The sequence below is a fragment of the Ammodytes marinus genome, assembly GCF_949987685.1.
Source record: "Ammodytes marinus genome assembly, chromosome: 2".
NCBI lineage: Eukaryota > Metazoa > Chordata > Actinopteri > Uranoscopiformes > Ammodytidae > Ammodytes > Ammodytes marinus.
In genome coordinates this window covers 11259884-11284239 of record NC_137231.1, presented here as the reverse complement: position 1 = coordinate 11284239, position 24356 = coordinate 11259884, and the positions used below count along the sequence as shown (strand labels likewise).

At 40.7% G+C, this 24356-nt stretch overlaps 1 protein-coding gene across 1 annotated transcript; it reads left to right on the top strand.

Moving 5' to 3' along the window:
- The first annotated feature begins 1719 nt into the window (after positions 1-1719).
- On the top strand, positions 1720-23449 carry zbtb34 (zinc finger and BTB domain containing 34). Its single transcript, XM_080046127.1, has 2 exons — positions 1720-1837; positions 16830-23449. Exons 1-2 carry the CDS (start codon positions 1820-1822, stop codon positions 18384-18386), a joined length of 1575 nt encoding a protein of 524 aa, XP_079902253.1. The 5' UTR covers positions 1720-1819; the 3' UTR covers positions 18387-23449.
- The last annotated feature ends 907 nt before the right edge of the window (positions 23450-24356 follow it).

The window sequence follows — 24356 nt, the reverse complement described above, 5'->3', positions numbered from 1 at the left end:
TTATCGGTCCCTTTACCCAACAGAAAACATACGCTCTATGATTTAAAACATATAAAATGCTGCATATACAGGTTTTGAATCTAAAAGCCGAAATACAGTCAAGTGGAATATGACCATGATCTGTGGCATGGGGTCAAAATGTACACACTTCAATACAATCTGCCATTTACTGGCATAAAAAGATGATGGACTAAAGAAGAAAAAGATTATGATATCGTACAATATTGTAAATTCCGCTTTTGTGTTACTGCAAAGTCCTTATACTGTATGTAATCATATTTGCAGTGCCCTATTATCATATTAAAGCTCTGATTTAAACATAAAACAGATAACTAAATACACCTCTTTGTTTGGGTACATTGGGCCAGGGCCAAACATTATAAAGCTGAAATCAAGTCCTGTTTTCTGAAGATCCCGCACAAAGGTTACGTTTACATTATTTTCCATTGTGTTATTTTTGTAGTTTTGTTGGATTATTGGCAACAAAAAATAACCAGATCATTAGAAATATTTTTCCATAGACTACCATCTGATCTCCCCATAATGTTGCTCATCAAATCCTGCATACCACAATAAATACATATTTACGTAGGTGTTGTTTCAGATTACAAATGAACAATATTATTTTTAACACTTAGATTAATTTTTAGAATTGATAAGCCAATGTCCTCTTAAAGCTATCTCATTGGTTAAATACCATAATGTCCTGATCTTTTTTGCTGATCCACCCTCAACCTTCTCAGTGTGCTGGAGTAGGTACAGTGGGAGGAAAGGGGAAGTTGATCATGAATTGAGTCTCTGGCGCCCCTTTGTGGTAGGCTAAGGCTTTGTATTCACAAATGCATTAAATAATTTTGAGTTCCTAAAAAAAAAAGATAATGCTACTCATTCTGAAAAATCATTAGGCCTATTGGGAATCTTTATGAGTTCAGAATTTACCAGTGCAATTATAAAATTGTTATATTAGTGACAGACCACAGCTCAAATGAAATGTATTTTTTAGGGGTGCAATAGGCTAGCACAGTTATGTTGTCTCTTAACCTAATGCTACCCTCAGTATGCATGTAGCCTAATAAATGCTAAATAATAAAGAAAAGAGGTTCTGCATGTGCGCGTGTGGTGGGATTATGGGTTTGAGAGGACGGAGGGTTGGCTGGATTCACATCTGGAAAGGCATCCTATAAACCAATGTAATCTCAGATTAAATTGAATAACTATAGTGTAAAAAAAAACATTTCTAAAAGAACACACTGAGTGATCCCTCCCATGGGCAGTGTTGTAAAGTAGACGGTGATGAAACTGACCTATGGATATAGCCACCAGTGAAAATTTATGATTAGTAGCCTAAGTGATGGTTATAATACGACTCAATACAATCTGACATTAAAGTTGATAAATTTAGGCTAATTAAGGTTAAACTAATTATCAAGCTTTTGTGTAGGCTAGGCCTAAATGCAAAGTGCTTGTAAAACATACAGTGCCCACCTATTTAATTGAGTAGCCTACAGAAAACCAAAGATGCGGGTATGTTCCCTCAAACCATTTGAAGACCGACCATAGGATTTATTTGTGCTGTTGTCTATGTCCTCCATCACGTCGTATATTAAGGACATGATGTCTCAGTAGCCCACACACCACTGACATGAGCATGGGAGGGGCAGCTGCAAAACACAGTGATAGAATGAAAGCAAAGAGCCAAAAGAACACTTCCTGTTGATGCAAAAATTGCAGCAGCAACTGTCTGACACATCTGGACTGAAGAGGGGGGGAGGCCTGGCTGTAGTGTTAGCGAACCACTGAGGGGAATGGACAACGTTTCATGGTAATCTGGAAGAGGGTGAGTAGAATGGTCATAATCTTAGGCTTGAACTGGTGACCATTGTGCGTTTTGAAATATCGGCGCGTTGCCCTGACGGGGAAAGTAATGGGGAAATGATTGCCTGTGACCGTACGCTAGCAACTAGGTGCTAGCTAGCGTTAGCCGCTACTTAGCACTCGTCGCTACTTGACATCCACCCGCGTTCGACGTTGCAACTTGCCTATTTACTCATGCAATGTTGTCATGCATAGTTGGGCGAAGCGTGCGAAAACCGTAAACAAATCACAATTCGTGAAAGATTGACGTATGTGTGAAAGTTGCGCATTTTTCTGAAATCATTGCTCTCGAGTATAGGCTAGCTAATGCAGCTAGTTAGCCAGTGTGAATGTGGTGCTTGGCAGTCGGGTGGCTGGGCCGTGAGACGAAGCAATATTTTAAATTAACATTAAACAAGCTGCACATTATCGTAGAAATGCGGAATAACTCAAAAGCAACTTGGAGTCACGGCCAAGCTTACGCTAACGTTAGCTGCTCAGCTAGGTAACTTAGACCCCCTGTCAATAGCTAACTAACTACTACTAACAAGATGGTTTGGAATAAAGTTTGAGACACCGCACACTAGCTCCACAATGTATCGGCACTGTATGCATGTACGACGGGGTCCACAATTCATGCAAATGTCCCCCAGTGTATCAGTGCACGATGGAGCTAACACGGCTAAACTCGACGCATAATGAGTGGTACTAACCCTTATTTTATTCCCACTGTGTTGGATGGCATCAAGATCGTCACGCTATGTAGGCTATCCGTGTGTCTGTGCAGAACCTCTAATGTTATCTTGAATGGTTTTCGTATGACATATTTTGTAAACATATTATTCTGAAACTTATACTACGTCAACCAGTAGCCTACTTGCAGTGGTCTTTCTAACATTTGATGTAGCCTAGTTGCTAACTAATTTGTGACGTTATGACAGGCTACGACAAGGTGCAGGGACATTAAGTAAAGCCTAGTTTGCATAGGTCACCAAGGACTGGTTTCAACTATTTCTGTGAAATTCACTTAATGCGATTTTCCAATCTGCTGCGTTTAAAGGCAATATGGTATTCCTGGACTATTGCGCCTCAAACTAGTATAGCCTACTATAGCCTAACTACCAGGCGTGTCGGAACAGAGCGGTGCCTAACCAATTACGAGTTTTGCATGCACCAGACATTATGGCTTAACAATTTACACCCGCCCAACCCTGTTTCTTTACAGTCAGGTTTCTGTGAAGGGATACGCAGTCTTTTCTTAGACCCGCAAGCTGCAATGCAAGGTAGATGGTTGCATGAAGTAATGCCAGGTTTAAACAGGAGTCTGTGAGGTCTATCATGGTAATCTGGATATCAAGGAATGCAGCAATTTTTCAAAGCAGTAAACGGGCCACACTGTGTACATTTGTATTAATAAGGAACTCTATTGACTAGGTAAAATGGTAAACTCACTCAAATTCAAAAGTATTAACTTACTAACTGTGATTAACAGTATTGTTATACTACACAACTTTGGAACAACAATGACATGCATGTAGTCCTTTGCAGGTTTTTTTTTCTCCTGCATGACAGCAGCAAACAATTCTACTATTTTCAAAATCTGACCATTTGGTGGTAGTAAAAACCCTTTTAATGGTATTGCGTCAAATGTATCTCTGCCAAATGTAATAATCACTGCATGGGGGCTCTTGGTGAAAAGATATTGTAGCAGGATGATTTCCTGGCTATTAAGAGCTGCGTATTCACTGTTCAAGCTGCCACCATTAGTAGAAAATATGTCAAGTTAGACTGTTTTGTAGTCAAAAATGCTGAAGGAGGCAGTGAACCAAGTATGGAGGGCCGAGTCAGAGCAGTGTCATGAATCAACTAGTTACCAGAATGCACCCGTTGTTTGTTTGTAGTAAATGCAGATGTTGGAAATGGGAAGGATCATCCTTGTGGATGCTCTATTGTTATCTGTTCTCCCTACCCTTGAGCAGCACAACTAGAAGAGCTTGATTGTGTGAACATGGCAAATGTACTGCACTGTAGGGCTCGAGAGAAACATTTTCAAGGTAGCCTTTCGCAACCATTTTGAGAAATGTTTATATTAGTGATGATATTTAAATATTGCTGTTACGGTTTAAACCAGGCATTGCAAGTGCCTGGTTTACTCACGTGTGCACAGGCATAAAGCATGCAGGAGGTAACACTCTTTTTTTAAATGTATTGTAGGCCAATACAGTAACTCCTTAAAAATGAATAACCAATCTTGGTATGTTAGTTTAAGATGAAGCTGACTCAGAATGTTGTCAGTCAACTCAGATTTTGGCCATAGGTAAAAATATATATTTAAAAAAAAAATTGACAGCGCCTTAGGAGGGGGTTAGTATTCACAGAAAGAACTGACGGTGGTCTGTGCTTGCGGCTTTTGTAAACATACTTTATAGAAAATGTCAGTGAAGTCGTCTAACAAGCCGTCCTAAAACCTGTCACGCATGTGCAAACTATTACTACCAGTTTGAACCTACAATGGCACACAATCAAAAAGATTGGACCCAAAAAAAAATCTTCCTTTTTTTCAGTTCAGCTGCACACTAAACTTCATTATCTGCATACACAAGTCTCATGGTTTACTAATGTGTTAGTGCCTATCTTTGTCATCTGTGATGAGAAAATATCCGATTTTAAAACCTCAGTGTCTATCCTGCCGGTGTTGCACCTGCTGACAGCGCAGTCACTTGAAGACTGTATCACATTGGATGGCAGTAGAGGAAGTTGTTCTACCCTCAGGTCCAAAAGTGGTTTGATGGCGCTCGTGGTGTAGTGGTTTGAGCGTCCCCCCCATGAGGATCAGTCCTCACAGCAGACCCGGTTAGAATTCGACCCGTGGTTGTTTCTTATCTCTGCATGTCCTGCCTCCTTGTCCCATTTCAACTCTGTCTCTCCAAACTGTTAATAAAGAGAAAAACGCCCAACAAAATTATCTTTAAAAAAAAAAAGTGGTTTCACATACTATCTTAATTATTCAAAATATGAATTGAATAATTTTCAGAAAAAATATTTTATACACATTTTTTTTTGCACACATTTTCTTAAAACAGTGTTAGTGTTGAGGTTTGTCACTGCAATGAATATATATGTTCTTGACAAAGTATAAAGATAGCAGGAGGAGCACAAGTCTTTTAAGTCGTCCACTTGTGTTCATCTGATTATCATGTGAGCAGAGGCAGAAATTTACAATGAGCATCTTTACCATTTACTTCCAAGAAAACACCCAAAGGCTAAGCATATATTATATAAAGAATACCGAGCTTTCACTTAGCCTTAACAATTCCCACAATGCCCATTATTCTCACACCAGTTAAGTTCTTCACATCACATCTTCCCTTTAAAGTTACAAAATCTAGTACACTTTTATCTAGGGGTGTAACGATACACGTATTTGTATCGTACCATGACGGTACAGTCACGTATTTGTATCGTACCGTGACGGTACAGGCATTGGTGTTACAGAGGTGGACCGCGGTCCTTTTGTGGCGAATGTACAGGCTTGTTTTGCGGTGTAGAACTTAAAACTTGTCGTCGGAGTTCCCCCCGGACCATTTAGCCTCCGGCTCGGCTCGCACATGCGCAGTAGCAGCCAGCGATTGAGAGTATATTAGCTCCATGGTGAGCATGAGGGTCAGGCAGTGTTAGCAACTTAGCCGCTATATTCAACGACTTTTCAGACCCCTCTGGCGACTCTTTTTCAAAAAAAGCCACCAGCGACCAATCTAGCTACTTTTTCTGGTGTTATTGGTGACTTTTAGAGACCCTGTCGCTAAAGCATGTATCGCTCTTAACACTTCTAAACGAGCAGCGGGTGCTCAACGGCCACTCCCCCCCCCCCCTTCCCAGAGCACTGACAGGCGGCCGAGTCCTCACGCAGCAGTCCCTCCCAGCTGCAGTCAGAGCAAGAGATACACACCTCTCCGCTCTAGTGTTCCGTTTGCATCACTATTAGCAGTTGTAGTAGCAGCGTTCCCCCCTCTTTTACTGTCTATGAGTAGTGCAAATCAAAATGTTATACAGTGCTTTCGAACAGAGAGCGAACTGCATGGCGAAATACAACAGGAAACCGGAGCGCGCAGGCGCCCCCCTGTCATTCAAATCCCGTTTGAGGGATAACTTCGGATTCCAGGTGAATTATGAAAACAGTGATAGACGTGTGGAACAATGTCGCCACACAGGTTATTGTTTCACCGCAATCGCTGATGTAGGAGCCAACAAGTCGAACATGCATGCGCATACTATCACCATTACTGTGAAGAAAAACGAGCTGGGCAAAACCCAGACACTATTTTCTTTTTTATACTGAACATAAACAAGCTGTCATTCAATTAATGCAGCAGTAGCACTTTTATTTGATGATTGTTATATTTATAAGAGCACTTTAGAGTTTAAGAGAGCTGCAGCAATATTTTCTTTTTTTAAAGTCAAAAAGTCCCTTAAAGATGACATACCCTTTGTTTACACCAGCTTACAGAGCGTGCTGAGCATTAACACTATATTTTTTCATTGCAATTTTAGTTTATGCTGCACCTACACTAGTATTTAATAAGTATTTTATTTATTGGAGAATTGCATGTGTTATGCATTGTATTTGTATGTTACATACTGTCAGCTAGTTACTGACAACTAAAGCTGTTCATTCTCCGTTAACTATGAAGTGTACCGTACCGTACCGTGACTTCAAAACCGAGGTACGTACCGAACCGTGACTTTAGTGTACCGTTACACCCCTACTTTTATCTGTTCTCGTCCTTTCTTTTTCAATTCTCTACTCTGTTTCTCCCAACCTTTGCTTGTTAAGCAATTCTGTTCTGGGGCTGGTTTGCCCCACAAGCTGTTTTTCAAAGTCGGTGAAATGCTGCTGAGGTTGAAGAAAGAATACATAGCTTGCTTGATGCTGACTTAGATTTTCCTTTTATGATGTTTGTTCCTTCTTTTTCGATTGCCATGCCAAAGGTATAGACTGTTGGAGGCTTTAGGTTGGTGATGTCTTGACACAAGGTTTATGCTGACCTCATGGTCAGCCAAATATTTTACAATGTACTTATCATCCTTTTACATCTACCAACATGAGGCAGCTATGTCAAAAAGGTTATAGCCAGGGAACATGAGACACACATGGAATCTTTGAGCTGAGTTTAAACATTTTAGTTTTTCCCACGTGAGCCAAGCATGTTCATCTCAACTACTGAGCATGCATTTTTTGGCTTCTCTTCAACTTGGCCCTTTTCAGTATGTAAGCTGTTGGCACTGGCAGCCATCATTGATAGGTTTTAGTGTATGAACACTGTTGTATTTGAATGGCCGGTAATGGGTGAGTGAAAATTATGCTTCTCTCTGCTGCGTCTTTCCCTCTGGTGTGCCAGGATGAGAGCCTGTGGTTTGTTGGACAAGTGTCCTGGTAGGCTTTGGCAACTGGACAAAGTGTTTACGTTTAAAGGTCACATATTATGCTAAATGCACTTTTTAAATGTGTTCTATCATATCCATGGGTCCACGGTGTGCCTAGAGACTGCCAAAATATTTTAAAAAATAACAATCTCTCCTTTTCTCACTCTCCCCCTTTCTGAAACCCCCACCCCTCCCCCCCAATATACTCCAGTCAGAATTCTCGCTGACTATTACGTAATAGTCGGCACAGGCACATCCCCATATTTTCTTTATATGTCCATGCTTCCCCCCCACATTAGTAACCAGAAACGTCCACCGTGCAGTAGTCTATGATAACCCCACCCCCCCATTTCTTATTGGTCCACGGCCCCGAGATCCGATGGAAAATTTTCCGAGCGACAGCCATGTTGTTTTCCCCGCTAAGCGACAAGATGCCCGTAGTACAGCCTGAATGTTACATACACCAACACAGAATGCTTTTGCTCATACCCCACTAATTGATCTTAACCACAGCAGTCTATTATTGCCTCGTTTTTAATAACACAACGGATAGGAAGCTACCTGTGCTTTTTTTTAAACTGTGAAACTAAAATAATAGTTTTTATTGGTAGTTTTGCCTGACTGGTGTATAGCTATTAGCTTTGGGACAAGCAACCAGCTTTTGCTCATAACACACTGTTTATATTCCCCAAAGCAGTCTGAAAATGACTCGTTTTTAACATGATAAAGGATGGAAAGATATTCCTGTAGAAATCAAACTTTGAAGCTACTGTTTTCACTGGTTTTAAATCGTCCGAGTCTTATTTTTAGCGTTAGCGCCCATGTAGCTTCGGTTGTAGCACCAAGTTTTGCTCCTAATACACTAACTTAGCTTTCCCCTTGCAGTCTAATAATGACTCGTTTTTAACATGACAAAGGATGGGAAGATATTCCTGTAGAAATCAAACTTTGAAGCTACTGTTTTCACTGGTTTTAATCATGTCAGGTCATGTCAAACTGTTCAAAGTATGGCTTAGCTCCGGGTAAACACTGTGTTCGCAGTCACGCAGTGTCTCTCTAGTATTGTTTTGAGCACGGCAGAGACGGTGGGAGAGCCCCATGGACATATAAAGAAAGTCCGGCAGAGAGGTGGGAGGGGCCAGCCAGATCGCAGGCTGCAGACACAAATATAGGTCATCCTGAGACCAGAGGACAATCAGGGTATAGAGGCTTGCTACAATAAATGATCTGAACGGGTTTTTCAGCAAACATCTAAAAAAACAAGTATTAGGGACTACTTGGACCATATAAAATTGACAGCAAAGTGCATAATATGGGAGCTTTAAGTGCTAACAGGAACTCAGTGCATAGAAGATCATGCTGAATTGCTAGCAAGGTGCAGGGAGGAGGCGGTGCAGACGGAGAGATGAGAGAAGGGCAGATGGAATGGGGGAGAGGAGGGTTAAGCTGGAGAACACATCTACAGTTCTGAAACTTGGAAGTTTTTGCTCTTACAAACAGAAAAATAACACAGTAGTATTGTAAAGTTAGTATAGTTGAATGTAATATCACAGCTTAGGCTCCTAAAATGGTTGTTTAGTTCTGTAAAGAAGGCAGGCCCACGTCTGTTAATATTTCATCACCCAGCTCAACTCGTATACCACACTATTTGTGCATCAATGCCTTTCATGGGAGGGATCGGATCTTTGGTTTGCTAGAATGTGTTTCAGTCAAATCTGGAGTGTCATGGTGTATGTAATGCAGAGGAGAGGCCGTTGTTGTGATAGGAATGAGGAGACCAACTGACAATATTGATAGTTACAAAAGCTTTTGTGTCGTTGTCATAACTGACGCTCAATTATTAAGATGGACTAAGGGGAAAGGCTTTGTAAGACGTTTTCCAGGAAAGCCTGGTGCATGCTCACCTTCCAACCCAAACCAGAGTTTCTTCTTTCGCTGCCAAATATGGCATGTACAGTTTTCTGGCATGACCAGAGTCTCTGTATGGAGCACTGGTACATTGTGTTCTATCAGTCGTGATGAACTGCTTGATTTTTTTATTATTTTTTGCAATATCAATCAACAATCAATAAAAATACGCTATGAATGATGACATACCGTATTTTCCGTACTATAAGCCGCACTGGACTATAAGCCGCAGGAGTTATAATGTTTAATTACCTTATGTAAGAGTTCGTGCACAGAGGGCATTGTTGGGAAAGAGATGGCTGCTTGAGGAAGTTCCCATTTATTAACATTTCAACAAACAAGTTGCATATTTGCATAACGCAGGGTTCGACATAACGTATAGCCCGATGGCCCGGGGCCAGTAAAATCATATGCAGGGCAAGTTGATTGGCCAGTCACTGTCCCGCCCGGGCCAGTGACTGGCCAATCACAGTTCAGTATCTTTTTGTAGACTACATCATGGTTCATTGAAATGCGCGTTCTGAGTCGTAATGAAAGCAGTGTTTATTTAAGACTCAATATAATAAACCTAATATAAAATATATTTTTTAATGAAAGGCCAGTGGACAACCGATGCGTGGGCGTTTTGACAGGCACCGTTGGCAGAGCTGCCTACCGTCCGCCTGCGAGTCGACAAATCAATCGACTTACTCTGCCCCCTTTCTTTCTTCCCACAGCAGAGGTTGAGGCGCAGAAAATGATAACTGCGCTTTTCCTTTATCTGCCGCCGTAATGTTACAATATTTGCATCCAAGCCCCAATGGTAATACAAATGAGAGGCGTTATTTAAACGCTGTGAATGCGTCTCCGGTGATTGTGTCGGTTGTAGACAGAAACGAACGGAGGGACTCCGCTCACTGTACAGTTCCTATAGTCGCGCAGTTTGGCACTGTGTTTTCAGGCTCGAGACATTCAATCAGATCGCGGAAGTCTTTCCCATTGAAATCGCTAACGGGGAGAATATCCCCGGTTATTATTTTAGCCACAAACCACAGTTCATCTGCGCGGCGGCTCACTCGCTGGCGAGATCACACGGTGAAACGCTGCTGTGATCGGACGAAGGCATTGTGTGTTTCTAAGGTGATTTAACGTCATAGTCTTAGACGAGCGTTTAACTTATGCTGCATATTTTGCACTGCATTGTTTTTTATCAATAGTTTGAAAAAATGGTCCCACACCGGACTGTATATGTGAAGCTGACACTTCACGGAGAAGTGACACTGCTGCAGCGCGCTCACGACCAGACGTGAACTCACATACGGTGAAATCTCCCATTAAAAAAAACGGCATAACCCACTGATTTTCGGATTTCTATTCTATTTTTAAAGTCAACTTGAGCGAAAGTGGAAAACCGGTCATTCGGTCGACACATTCACATCCTTAATGCATATAGAGAAAGTAATAAAAACAGCCTACCACACCACAAAGAATGATCAGACCTTCATCTCTTATTTATTTGTTATGTTTGAACATGACTTCTGCAGGTGAACTATTCATTAAACTGCCCAAATTCAAGAATAAAAACAACCTTCAAACTACTGGACTTTAAAATACTGGCCGACTCTTTCAACATACTTTCAGTTGTAGGCTTCTAATTCAATATGTTTGCCTGGTTTTATATTATGTGTATGAGCAATATCAACATTTCATATAATTAACTAAAAGAAAAATAACCAAATCTAAAGGGAATATCTATACTGTTACAGTATAGATATTCCCTTTAGATCTGGTTATCTTTCTTTCTTTTTCTAATACAGGTATTATAATTATTGACACTAAATTATGAAGAAAAAAAAAGTGTGTGCAGGGCCAGTGAAAATATACAAGGGGCCAGTAAAACTCGGATCCACTGGCCCGGCGGGCCAGTAGGAAAAAAAAGTTATGTTGAACCCTGATAACGTATTCAAGTGTTACCATTTAGTGTAATAGTAGCTACTAGGGATGGGCAAGAGTGTTTTCACTACTCGTGTGATCGCTTGCATTCCTCGAGGATCAATCGATTCCTTGTTAAACTTTTTTCTATTTTTAGAACGCAACGCATCTGTCTGCAGAACAACGGTTCACCGCAATAAAGCGCTCAATGCTTATTGTCAAACAGTCACAGTTGCCATATGATATTAAGGATTTTTTTCCACAAGTTTAAAACACATTTTCCTCACTGAAAGTAACTTGATGGGCCACAGTTTAAACCGATCGAGTAGGTCTGCGGTGGGGAGGAAAAAAAGAGAAGAAAAAGCATGGGCTGTAGTTACAATAAAAAAGCCTAAGTCACCATTTAAAATAAGAAGGGCAGCAAATAATATAAAATTATTGTCCTACAATTTAAATACATATAAATAACTCACCAAAGCAGATAGTTGTATATCCAACCGCGTAATGCTCACTCCGTATCCGTGAATAATTACCGCGACTAATTCCTCATTAACGGAACGTTACACCGGTCGGTTTTTTAATCTTATCCCCATATTCCGTATTGAAGGCTTCTTAACGTTCAGTGTTTCCCCTAGAATTTTTTTTAGGCCCGGTGGTAAGAGCTGATAAAGAGTATGCGCGCCGCGTGCATACCAAATTTCTAGAAGAAATTGACCAAACAAACCCCATTTGGGATGAGCCTCTTTTGACAGCCCGTTAAAAATGAGGGCATAGGGTTATGCTTTCACATTCAGTACATTTGTACATGTGGTGTTTCTCACAGGATTTTTAGATCCTGCTGGGTGAGAATTAGGGCTGGGCGATATGGGCTAAAATCAATATCTCAATATTTTTTTACTATATCTCGATACACGATATATATCTCGATATATTTCAAATCTCCTCTAGAGCACATCCTAAATGCTCAATTCCCTTTTTTTTGCATAACATCACACCAGTAATATGATTTAAATAGTCCTGCAAAATGTGTCTGCACTAACGATGCATTAGGCTACATGAAACAACATCTTGTTTATAGTCTTTAGTGCTTTCTATTGGAACAATTTGAAACTTGCACATGCCAAAGAGTTTGCACATTGTATTGATTATTCCACATCCTTCCACTCCCATACAATGGATCCAGCATTATTTTATTTGGAAACAGTTTTTTCCATCTTCTGTTAATCTGTAAACTAAGAACACTAATTATGACTCATTACAACCACTTACTAATTGTTTATCACCACTAACCCCCTGAAGATAGCAGCCACACTTTAAATGCAGAACAGGTTTTGCTCCATAATAGTAGTCTATGTGTATAAAATGCTCTGACATTTATAATGGTTACTGTCGCTTTAGAGCAGTTGCTCCCAGTCTATAGTGTATAAGTTAAGTTTCGTTTTCTGCCTGTTAGTCCGAGAGAGATTCATGCGAGCGCCCAACAGCAGGTGGCTCATCGTCCCTTTGTTACCTGCCTTATTGTTTAATTAGCCCTCCTGCATTTTCATAAAACACTATGTTTTATTTTATAAAAAATACTCGCAAATGTAGCCTACTTTACAAATACTTTTAGTTAATACACGGTGTGCACCTCCCTTGGTGCTGACATGGACCTATTATAAGAGGCTGCCCGTAATAAATATGATGCCGTGGTTGTGTGACGTTGGACCAAAAACTCTCCGTGAAGTCGGAGTAATCCGCCCCCCGGCGCTTGTTCGCCTTCCTCTCATAAGGACCAGGCTCTGCACAGCGGCCACTTATGCAGGGTTTTTCCTGCATAGAGAAAATTTTGGCGCCCGCCAAAGCGGATTTATCCAGCGCCAAAGGAAAATCAGGAGCGCCAAAATGATAAAGATTGAGAATAAATATAGCTATTTAAAACCTCTCCAAATTCAGCCCAATTTAAGTCATCCTTCTTGAGGGGTTGGGCAATAACTTGAATTTAATTTTCGATTACTATTACGGCTTACCTCAATCATGAAAACAAAATAATCGTTATTAAACTATCATTGTTCCGCACGCCGGGGCATGCAGGCTGTTAAATGCAGCGAACCCTTTCAGCCGAGCGGTGCGCTCGCTCGGCCCCTCCCTCACCTGATCATTTAGCTATCGGCAGAGAGTAGGAGGGAGATGTCGCGCATTGCCGGGTGTTTTGAAAAACTTCTAGATGACGAGAATAAAGGTAAAACTAATTGTGTTGTCTGAAAACACTTCAGACTCACAACAAACTATAATAATGTGCAAGATTTGTCACGCGCGGACACGCGAGTAACGTTACATACGCGACCGCGAGAGAGAGAGAGAGAGAGAAAACAAAGGTATACGACCTGATATGCACCTCTTAACATCCCGACCAATTTGTTTATTCACTTTAAGTCGAATCCTAGTGGTCTATGACCAAGCAATCACTGAATAAAAACACAGGAAGTTTAAAGCTCCTTGACTCCTGCCACCACAACTGTCAACACTACAATGCAACTGCCTATCCACCCTGCTCCTTGACATAAATAAATCATGCCCTTACATTTAATGCTATCAAAAGACGTGCCCTATCAACACCATTTACAACGGGTTATTTTTATTTTGACATATTTATTTTATTCAATTATTAAAAATATGTTTCACTTATTTAGCCTATTTCTATTCTCCCTGTTTTCAGTTCAATTAGGCCTTTGTTTTAAGTCCAAAGTCATAGTGTTATTAGAAAAAAAAAACTTGTTAAAAGTAAAATAAATGCATAATGTTCTTAAATCAATGATTACCTGTCTTTAATAATCGTGATAACACAATGTGATTACTCAAAATAATCATGATTATGATTGTTTCTTTCTTCTTGCAATTTCCATGGTTTAGATAAATTAGAAACAATTAAAGTATTAAATAGGTAGTCCTAGTCATTATTAGTATTTTGACTTCATATCTACAGGTTGTTTATTGTGATTTCATAAGCGTCAGTGAGCTCCATGGTTACGCAGTGATTGACAGGCAGACTGAAATGCTCTTGAGCTGGACAGAAACTCCCCTTTCCCAACCCCACACCCTCTTAAAATACATAAACCGTTTGCCTTTACTGTTGCACATAGTCGCGACTCCAAAAAAAGTTGGTCGCGTACTGACCCCCCAAAGGCTCATTCTGAGCCAGGAAAAACCCTGTATATGCTGTCAAGCGCCTGCCTCCCCCGTTCTTTCGCATGTGTAGCCACTAGCCTTCCTCTAATAAGGACCAGGGCAGGCTGTGCTGTGTACAGCGGCCGCTAATGCTGTCATCGGCGCCCACCTCCCCCGGTCGTTCGCCTGTGTAGCCTTCTTCTCATAAAGCATGGACCTACAAAAAAGGTCCATGCTATGAACGACGGCCACCATCGCCGTCTTTCGCGCCCCCCTCCACCCGCTCGTTCGGCTGTCATAAGAGCCCTCGTCTTTTTTTCTCCCCCTCTCGTTGTTTTCACATGGCGATAAAAGTAAACACACACAGGGCGCACTGCAGACTACGTCACAGATGCGCGCCCAGGAGACTCTGGTTGGGAGGGGGAGTGAGTGAGTTGCCAATGCATGTGAGTCTGTGAGGCAGAGAGCCACAGGAAAGAGCGAGAGAAGCGAACACCAGCGAGTTTGCCGGTGGCGGCGGCGACTAAAAAAAACACATTACGTGCCAATTTGTATTTGATGGTTGCGATAGGGTCATTTTATACATCCCCTGGAGAACATCTCGCGATACATTGCATATGTTCGATATATCGCCCAGCCCTAGTGAGAATGGACCTCCTAGGGGGGTCTGTGGGCATCCCCCTGCAGAAGAAAACCTTATCCTTTTAAAGTTAACCCTTTGAGGCCGGTAATGCTAACGTTCGCCGGTGCATACATTTGTATTTTTGCTCACTGTGAAGTGATTTCTTTGAGTATCTTCAAATGCTTCATATCATTAGAATCTGTACAACCCAATCTAAAAGGTTATCTAAGTCAATAATTCACAATTATTAAAGAGGACCTATGATGCTTTTTGACTTTTATGACCTATAAACGTTGTTATGATGATTTGTAGTCATGCTTAACCATACTAAATTATCAAATAATGACTTACATGCATTTCGACGTATTCCCTGCTGACCGTCTGGGGTGTCTGTGCCGAGCACTAAACACTATTCTAGCCAGTCGAGAAGTCACGTCTTCAAAGCGGTCTACCCTTTCATAATTCGTGACGTCGCATAAAACTTCGTGAAGTCACCACGCGGATGTTTCCATGTATGGTATGGTAATGCTGTCACTTCCCTGTTCGCGTCTGCCTCGCGCCCTTATAGGTCCATGCTCGCGCTTCCCGCCACTGAAAGTGTTCCGGAAGGAAGGTAACCAATCACAACGGAGTGGGGTTTGCAGGAGGGGGGGGAGGGTAGCGGAGATGGCCGATGCACAGGCGGAGGGAGCGGAGATTGCCGAAGCACACACACTCAAGTGTTGACAGGACGTGCTGGATCGCCAAAATAAGAGAAAGAGCTTCCCGAAAATCTACATAGTTTTTTGTGATGTGATTCGTGTCAGGTTGCTCTATAGCAGTGTAAAACAAGAAATTAAGACCAGAAAAGTAGTATAATAGGTCCTCTTTAATGAAAATGTTGAAATTGTGTCATAAATGAGAAAAATATAAATAGCGTAAATATATTTTCATCGTATTCTACTAACTAAAAAAAATATATATTCATACAAAAGATTTCTGAATGTAGAAACATGAACAAAATATTTCTGAAGACTTCATTTGTGATTTGAACAATGTACATGTTTTAGTTTTTGAGATATGATATTTTTTACGAGAGGAGTGCAAAGGCGTTTTGTTAGTTCCAGAGACATATTTTCTTCTGCTCTACTCTCTCCACTACTCCCTTTGGAGTTGCTGTGTGACAGTAATGAAACTCCAGGGACGTTTGCTCACTCTTGCTAACTTCGTTAGCATGTTATTTCTTAGACAGAAGCTCAAATATGTCAGAAAGTGCTCTCCAAAACTCAATAAACCTCTCCACATGATGTCCGCGATGTCGTTCACCCGCTCAACTGAACACTGTTGGTCCGAATGTGTAATTTTCCCCTCGCTCCGGCTCGACCTATGTTTACCGTAACGTTTAGTGTTTTTACCGTAAAGTGTGTCATATCACGTACCATCGGAAAGCTCTGGTTATTTCCTTTCAGAAACCGGTCGAATATTTTGAATTGCCCCAACTATTCAGGAGTTACGGTACTTAGAAGCTCATGTGACAAATACGTCACATGCTGGTGAATCTCGTCTGCGATTGGACGATCGTACTGCGGAAGTCCAGTGGGCTACCGTAATGATTAGTATATGGTCGCAAAGCTCTACTTCTCCGCTTTCTGATAGTTTTTGAATTATCTAGATATCAGAAACGGTTTAAAAGTTACGGGAATGAGAAGTAAGCATGCGCGAACGTGTCTTCGACGACACATTCGGATTTAAAGGGTTAAATGCATCAATCTGGTGCACTTTGAGAGGTGAAATCTGATTAATTCTGTGCTCTGTAAACAGCTGTCATATAACGGTGTCCAAAAATTGGGAAAAAGTCGCGCTTTATAGTCCGAAAAGTACGGTAAATTAACCTTTTTTTAAGAAGCCGTATTGGTCAATGACCTAAATGCAGTTTTCCAAATCTAATGTTTTGCTCTTGTTTTTCTCTTTCTTTTCTTATCAGGCTGTCGACAAACTGGAGAAACATATCCAAGAAATGGACGACGGCAGCTACATCGAGTTCGATGTGCCGAAGTTCAGTAACACTGTTCTGTCCCAGCTCAATGAGCTGAGGCTGGCAGGGAAGTTGTGTGACATCATTGTTCACATTCAGGGCCAGCCATTTCGAGCCCATAAGGCTGTGCTGGCAGCTAGTTCACCCTACTTTCGTGACCACTCGGCTCTCGGCACCATGAGTGGCCTTTCCATCTCGGTCATCAAAAACCCTGAGGTTTTCGAGCGGCTCCTTACATTCTGCTACACCGGTCACATGTCCCTGCAGCTAAAGGATATCATCAGTTTCCTTACTGCCGCCAGCTTTCTGCAGATGCAGGCCATCATTGACAAGTGTACCCAAATCCTGGAGAGCATCCACTCCAAGATTAGTATCCCAGTCGGCAGCCCAGAGAAGGACGACTCACAGACCAGCCACAATGGGCTCAATGACAACAACGTCTTTGTAAACCCTACCCAGATCTCCCCCCCTTACTACTCCCGCCAGAGCCACGCGGGACACGAAGCACGTTTTCAGCTGGCAGGAAAAAGCCTGGGCCGTGGGCGACAGCAGCTGGAGGAAGGCCAGTCGGATCGAGGCAGTAGTGATAGTGTGTCAGAGCACGATGCTCCCATAGAGGGAGAAACGGAGCAAGTGGAACTGATCGGCAAAGATGGGCAAGTAACAGATGTGCATGTGAAAATAGAGAAGACTGACAGGCCTACGTACTCGGACAGTTCCTCAGCTGGTGATGATGGCTACCACACAGAGTTGGTAGATGGAGAACAGATATTGGCTGTCAGTGTGGGTTCTTATGGTCCAGTAATCCAGCCTGCTACCTATTCTTACTCAGGGTTGTCCTCCTCGTGCTTTGTCAACCTTAACAACTCCAGTCCTTCCCGCTCCTTACTCAGTGGCTTCAGAGGTGGGCGAGCCAGGGCAAAGCGCCCCCTAGCCATCCCAGCAGGGGCGCTGAGTCATATCAAACCAGGCTCAGATGACGGTGAATCAACGGTGGGAGCTGCAGGTTTGGAAAACGACGTGCGAGAGCGTAGTCTGCGGAGCCAGTGGTACCCCTACAATGAGAGACTCATTTGCATCTACTGTGGAAAGACCTTCAATCAGAAAGGGAGCCTGGATCGCCACATGCGCCTGCACATGGGAATCACCCCATTTGTCTGTAAATTCTGTGGCAAGAAGTACACAAGGAAAGACCAACTGGAGTACCACATCCGTGGCCATACGGACAACAAGCCCTTCCACTGTCAGATCTGTGGCAAATGCTTTCCGTTTCAGGGCACCCTTAACCAGCACCTGAGGAAGAAGCACATGGGAGCATCAGAGGGCAGTAATCATATGGACTCTCCAGAGAGGACGCAGGGAAGCTCAGGTCAGAAGGACCAAGAGGATACATCTGAGGGGATGGCCTTTGAGGCACAATATGCAGAAGAGGCACCAGCCAATGATATAGAGGAGAGTTCAAAATGCAGTCCGGAGGAAGCTCAAGCATCAAGATGTGATTTTTAGGTCCTGCTTCAGGTTAAGAAGCTTTAAGAAATGTTTATTTTAACTCAACTTACAGGACCTTTTTTTTCCTTTTTGAATCAGCTCCCTCCACTATGGACCTTTCTTGCGTCAAGGGTTTCTGTCAATTTTGTGCAAGTTAGATGGTGAATGCAGAGAGCAAATGGGTGCTTTATAGAAATTAGATTATTTCAACTAAAGGGAGTAACAACTTACTATTTTTGAGGAGGTCCCAATAATCAAGACCCCCAAATTGATTTCTCTTTTTATCTTTCCATGTTTTTTAAAACATATTTACAGAGTTATATAGGCATGTTGCAATAATTGATAATGTGAAAGCTCTGGTAAGATGCTAGTCATATCACCTTTTTACCTGACCTGTTTTTGCACATGTGGCCACAGGAGGTCACTTACTCACAAGGAATGATTTTTCTGCCAGTGCAAAGCTTCGTGTGACATATCCGTTCAATACCTCATGATACAACTACATACTCATAACAGACAGTATTTTAACTTAAATGAAACTCACCAGGTTCTACCTCATAGCCAAGAACCTACCAGGCACAGACGTGTTCACCGTTTGAAATCCGTTTAGGTTGTTTGTACAGTATCTTATTGCCAAACCATGGAAAGAATATTCTCTTAACACAAAGCCTTGATACTTAAGGGAAATATTCCTTGCTGATTGTATGGATAAGGGACAAAGTCCCTGTCAAATGTTTCTTGGTCAGCCAGGTTCAAATTATGTTTAAGAAGGTGCTATGTTAGGAGTGCATTACATTTGCTAGCTTTCTTCTGTGTTTGTTTTTGGCAGAGAGAATAGAGTAAGCAAAAGGCCCTGTATACTTTCAAGGTATTTAGCTGTCTTATAACATTTGTTCTACAAAACACTTTTTATCTCTCATCACTACTGGAGATCTCACTCTGTTGGCCAAGGCGTGATCTTAGATGCCATCATCCATGTGATGGGTGAATTACGTCCATACAGTGAAGTCATTTATATTCCTCTATAATCTGATTGCAGACGTATACTGAATTATTGTATGTGTAATTTGTTTTGTCCGGCGGTAGGCTTCTAGGTTCATACTCATTGTCTTACGGAGACAGGAGTACTTAATGTTAACTCAGCACAGTAAGAGCAGCGCTGGATCTGTTCAAAGTGATCAATAGTATACTAGTCCGAATATTATGCAAACAGAAAGAACAAAGGAATCTCAGCCATTTTGACATGGTTTTTCTTCCATTATTCAAAAGAGCTATCGGTTTGTTTCCCTTTTTTCATTTTGTATTACTCTTAATCATGGGACGACTTGACTTAGAACATGTTTTCCTCATTTGTCAATCCTACTTTATGGTGTTGGCATGGCTAGATTAAGGCTAAGAGCTAAATGTTGTTAGATGTAGCTGGTGATCCAAAGTATAGATGCACTTTGCAGAGTTTGTGGGTGGGAAGGGTGACGTCCCATTGACGAAATGTGCTTTATTTCTGTCTTAACTCTGGTGCAGCAGCAGTAGTGTCAGAGTAGTACTTGCTTCACATCAATCAGTAAAAATGCTGTGAACTTTGATGAGACTCTGCCATCACATGAATACTATTGGCTACAAGTCATGCTTAGGGCAATGTTGTATTTTATCTATACTTTTTGAATGATGGGGATCAGGGATGGGGGTGTTGTTAGTATATATTGACATTCACGGTAAATGCATAAAAGGCACTTATAAGGCCTGTTTGGTTATCTTGTCATATTTAGCACATTTAAAGCTCAGCTGGGTGGTCTTGCTTACTTATTTGCCCTCCAGCAGTTGAATGCCTTTTTAGTGAAGCACCTGCTATAGCTTTTATTTAGTTCTATCTGGTCCATGCTGAATTTGTGTCAATGACTTGAGTTTGATTATTTCAGTTTTCATATAATTTTCTACTTTGCGTGCATTTGTTGGGAGAATATTTCACTTTGTTGCTTATTTCTAAGGTTACGTCAAGAGTGCAGGTTGTATTCCACTGAATGCAGTCATCATCTTCACTCATTGACATTTAAGATAGCAGACCAAACTTTAGGGAATTTTGCAAAAAATCATCAGAATAGCTAGCTTTTCGTTATCTTTTGGTGTAAGGATTTATCACAAACAGGCTTGGTCATCATCACCCACAGTCTGTCATTCTATACAGTACTTTATAGATGAATGTTGAGTAAGTCAAGTGTATTTGTCAGCCGCTGATGTGATACGCAGGTTTGACAGCTGATCTGATCTCAACAAAATTAGTTGCTTGTTAATTTAATTTGAATCTGCCTATGATGATTCTTGCCCTTCACCTAGGAAAAAAAGGAGGAAACTCATACCTTATTGCATTATCGGTAATGTTTTGTGGGTAAGGGGTACACACTGCTTCAAGAATTTTGTGCCAAGTTCACACCAAAGACTTACAGACAATATTTAGTAAATTAGTACATTTTGACTGTATTGCGTAATTGAATGCTCATTAAGAAGAATAGATTCCTATTTAGTTGTAGGACTAGTTCATTGCTATTTGCAAAGAATGTACGCTTCCCAGCTTATAACAATCACTTGTGTAAAATTTGACCAATTTGTTAAGACATTAAGCAGCGAAGTCATGAATACCATCGTATATTAAGTCATACAAAGCTGACAATATAACATTTGTGCAATAGGTATTGTAATTGTTCAAAGCCAATGTAAACAAAACGGAGAAGACTTCACAAAAAGTGGCATCTTAAACTTAGTGCCTTGCCACAAGCTTTACATTTTAGATTCTGGCACTTAGATTCCTGTGCCTCTTTCATCGTTAAATGAATTGAATAGAGAGATTCTAATAAAATATGGCCACATTATTTATTATAGAGAGGGGTGCCAAGAATTTGTAGAAATTGATTCATTTCGTTCTTGTCCATTTTTTTTCTTCCTTTAAAAAAAAAAAAAAGCCCACACACTTTTTACTTATCATTTTGTTTCATTTTTGTTTTCATGGTATGGACAAGTGATTTTAAGCTTTTACTGATTTTGTAGCAATTGATAACAATCAAATGAGGCAGACTTGTTCCCCGCAAGCCATTGCTCCATGTTCAGAGACTATACTGTATCCCTTCTCTCGAACCCCTGAGGACAATCTTTGCAATGTACTGTAGTTTAGGCATTTCAATGAAGGAAAGGAGATGCATGAGAAACACAAATCTACTTCCTCTCTGTTCTCTCGGAGCATCTGGCAAGGGAACAGCTGCTTGGGTATTTAGCACATATTAGACAAAATATTTGTGAAGAAAAACAAAAAGCTTACCCTCATATACTGTAGCTTAATTGCACGTTGCTCAAACACAAAATTGTATAGAATTGCCAATGGATAATTTTTTAACTTGAGTTTTCTTGTATTTGTGTCATCAATTGTGCACTTACAGTTTTTCATTGATAGCAAATACCGATTCCATCTGGGAAGTCTAGTTACAGTTATCCATTGTAGTTGCCCTTAAGGAACTCGGCTATAATGGCCACAATCACTTTGGTAGAGACATTTTCCCCTTGAATGGTGCTTTTAGACAAGTATTTTTTTCTTTGTTTCTTATCAAATAAGTTTAAATAAAAGTCCATGTAATCATCATAGGTGAATGGAGGGGGAAATGTTAAATTGCTTTTCATGTACCATAGTTACAGAACCAATTGAACTTGACATACACACACACACTCGATATCGACCGCCTTGTCAACTCTTAGTTCCACACCTCTGAGAGGAACAGGAGATGCATTATGGGCCACAAGTAATCAAAATGAAGTGTTTACAGGGAAGGCTGTCGGACTACTTTTTGAAATTGCAGCCCGTCCTATTCTTTTTATAATAAACTCACTTCAGGTAGTTTACAAACACTGATACAGGCTTAGAAAAAAAAATCTTAAGTCTTCCATAGCTTTTCTGTCAGTTTCTGTCCACTGTGTAATATAAAAATTTAAAAAAAGCAATAACCTTTTTAAAAACGGTGTATTGGGATCATCAAGCCTATTGAAATATTGGCCTGTCATATATCAAACAAACTGAATGTCAGGGAGCTGTTGAAATTAAATAGGACCAGGGCAATTTGATATTGAATTATTTTTTATATATTTTCTGAAACTGTGGACAGGTTGACTTTCCTCTTCAGAAGAAATATATGTAATTGAAAAATAGATGCTTCTTGCTGCTGTTCTTAAATGCTCTTCAAAACACAGTAGTCAGCAAACTGCAACACTAGAACTGAGCATGTGGTTCAGTAATAAAACAAGTGGCACTGTTCAGAGCTGCACCTCCAGCTGTGTTTAATAATGAAAGGGATTTTGGGCTGTATAGCCACTGTTTGGGAGCGGGCAAATCTGTTGTCATGTTGAGGTTCACAGCTTTTCTTTTGGCTCCTCAGGCACTGAGACTGTTAGTTGTAGCTGTTCAGGATCAGAGGGGAAGTTTTCAATCTCGCTATTGTTCCTTTCCCTTATACAACTCCCTAAACTCTGCACTATAATGTCTCTGGCTCACATGTATTTGGTGACAAGGCAAAAAAAGCAAACAAAGTTAGAACTCAGGGTATATAGTGTTAAAAGTGGTCTCATTGGACATGCATCTTATGTCCATAGTATAATCGTGCACTTCTCTTCAGGTGGGGAAACAAAGTCCTCAGTCAGTGGTTCCCAAACATTCTGCCTCAACGTCTCAATGAGCCCATATTTTCCACAGAGCTGAGGCTTGAGGAGCACTGTGCACCGTGAACTGAAACCATGATAGCAGAAATGCCCCCACTCCCGTTTTGTCCACTCTACACTCAACCTCACAACCCAACTGTGAACCTCAGAACTCTACTGTTTTGTACAACTATGAAGTAAATGAAGCTAGCTAGAGCTGATGTTGTATCTATTGCCATTTATGAATTTATTTTATAGCATGAAATAAAATATATTTATTCAAATTATATATTTTACTCATAATCATTATGTGCTGCTTCATTTTGGTTCTTAAGCTTGTAAATTGCTTTTTTATTATATAAAAAATGTCAATAGAATAATGCGTTTGTAAAATAAAGACGCTGATTTGGCTCTGACTTGTCTTTTGTGTCTCAGAAATGGATGTATTTGATTACTGTGCATTATAAACTCAAACCTTTTGGTGTGAACTGGATGGGGAAACAGTTAAATGTTTGGCCACCATTTAATTATCTTGTTTACAATGTGTTGAACAACAAGACATCCAATATGTGTTCCCAATGTGTTGCTGGCTTGCATGGAATTAATATCCTGTGGTAATGCATGCGAATGCCATCTGGAGGAATAGCTCATGTATGTGCGTCTTTGACCCCCAGAGGGAGCTAGAGAATAGCAAATACATCTGAGTAGGTCAGTCATCATAGTGCAAGAGCTTTTACAAATTAATCTAAATTACAATATACTTTTGGAAGTATGAGCTGTTGTGACTTGAAAACACAAGACTGTTAAAGTTTACTATAGTCAAAATGTTACAAATACTTACGGCTTTAAGTCAGCGATGGGCAACAATTTTGAAAATTAAGTCATTTAGGTTTTGTTTAATACAAATTTGCAAACCAGATGTCTAAACATACATTTGCCTCTTCTAAGATCTACTGAGACTTTAATGATATTTTCTTTCTGTTGTGGAAAATCCACAAAAGTCAAAGGTGCGGAGTAATATAATATTAAACAATAAATTGCTTTGGTCTCAAATGGCTGACAATAAAATGAATTTATCACCACACAGGCTCCTTCTCCTACGGGATGTCCAGTTGAATTCTATGCTTAATACTCAGCCGTGTTAATGCTCTTGTCCCTACTGTGTGAAAAAATGCACCAAAAGGGAGACATATATTCATAAAATGGCACAGATGTGCAACAGCCTCCAATAGGGTGCCAGTTTTACAAACAGTAAGACCTAGAGGCACGCAAATTATTAATAAACCACCAAATTGGCCAGCTTTGTGCTACATCCAC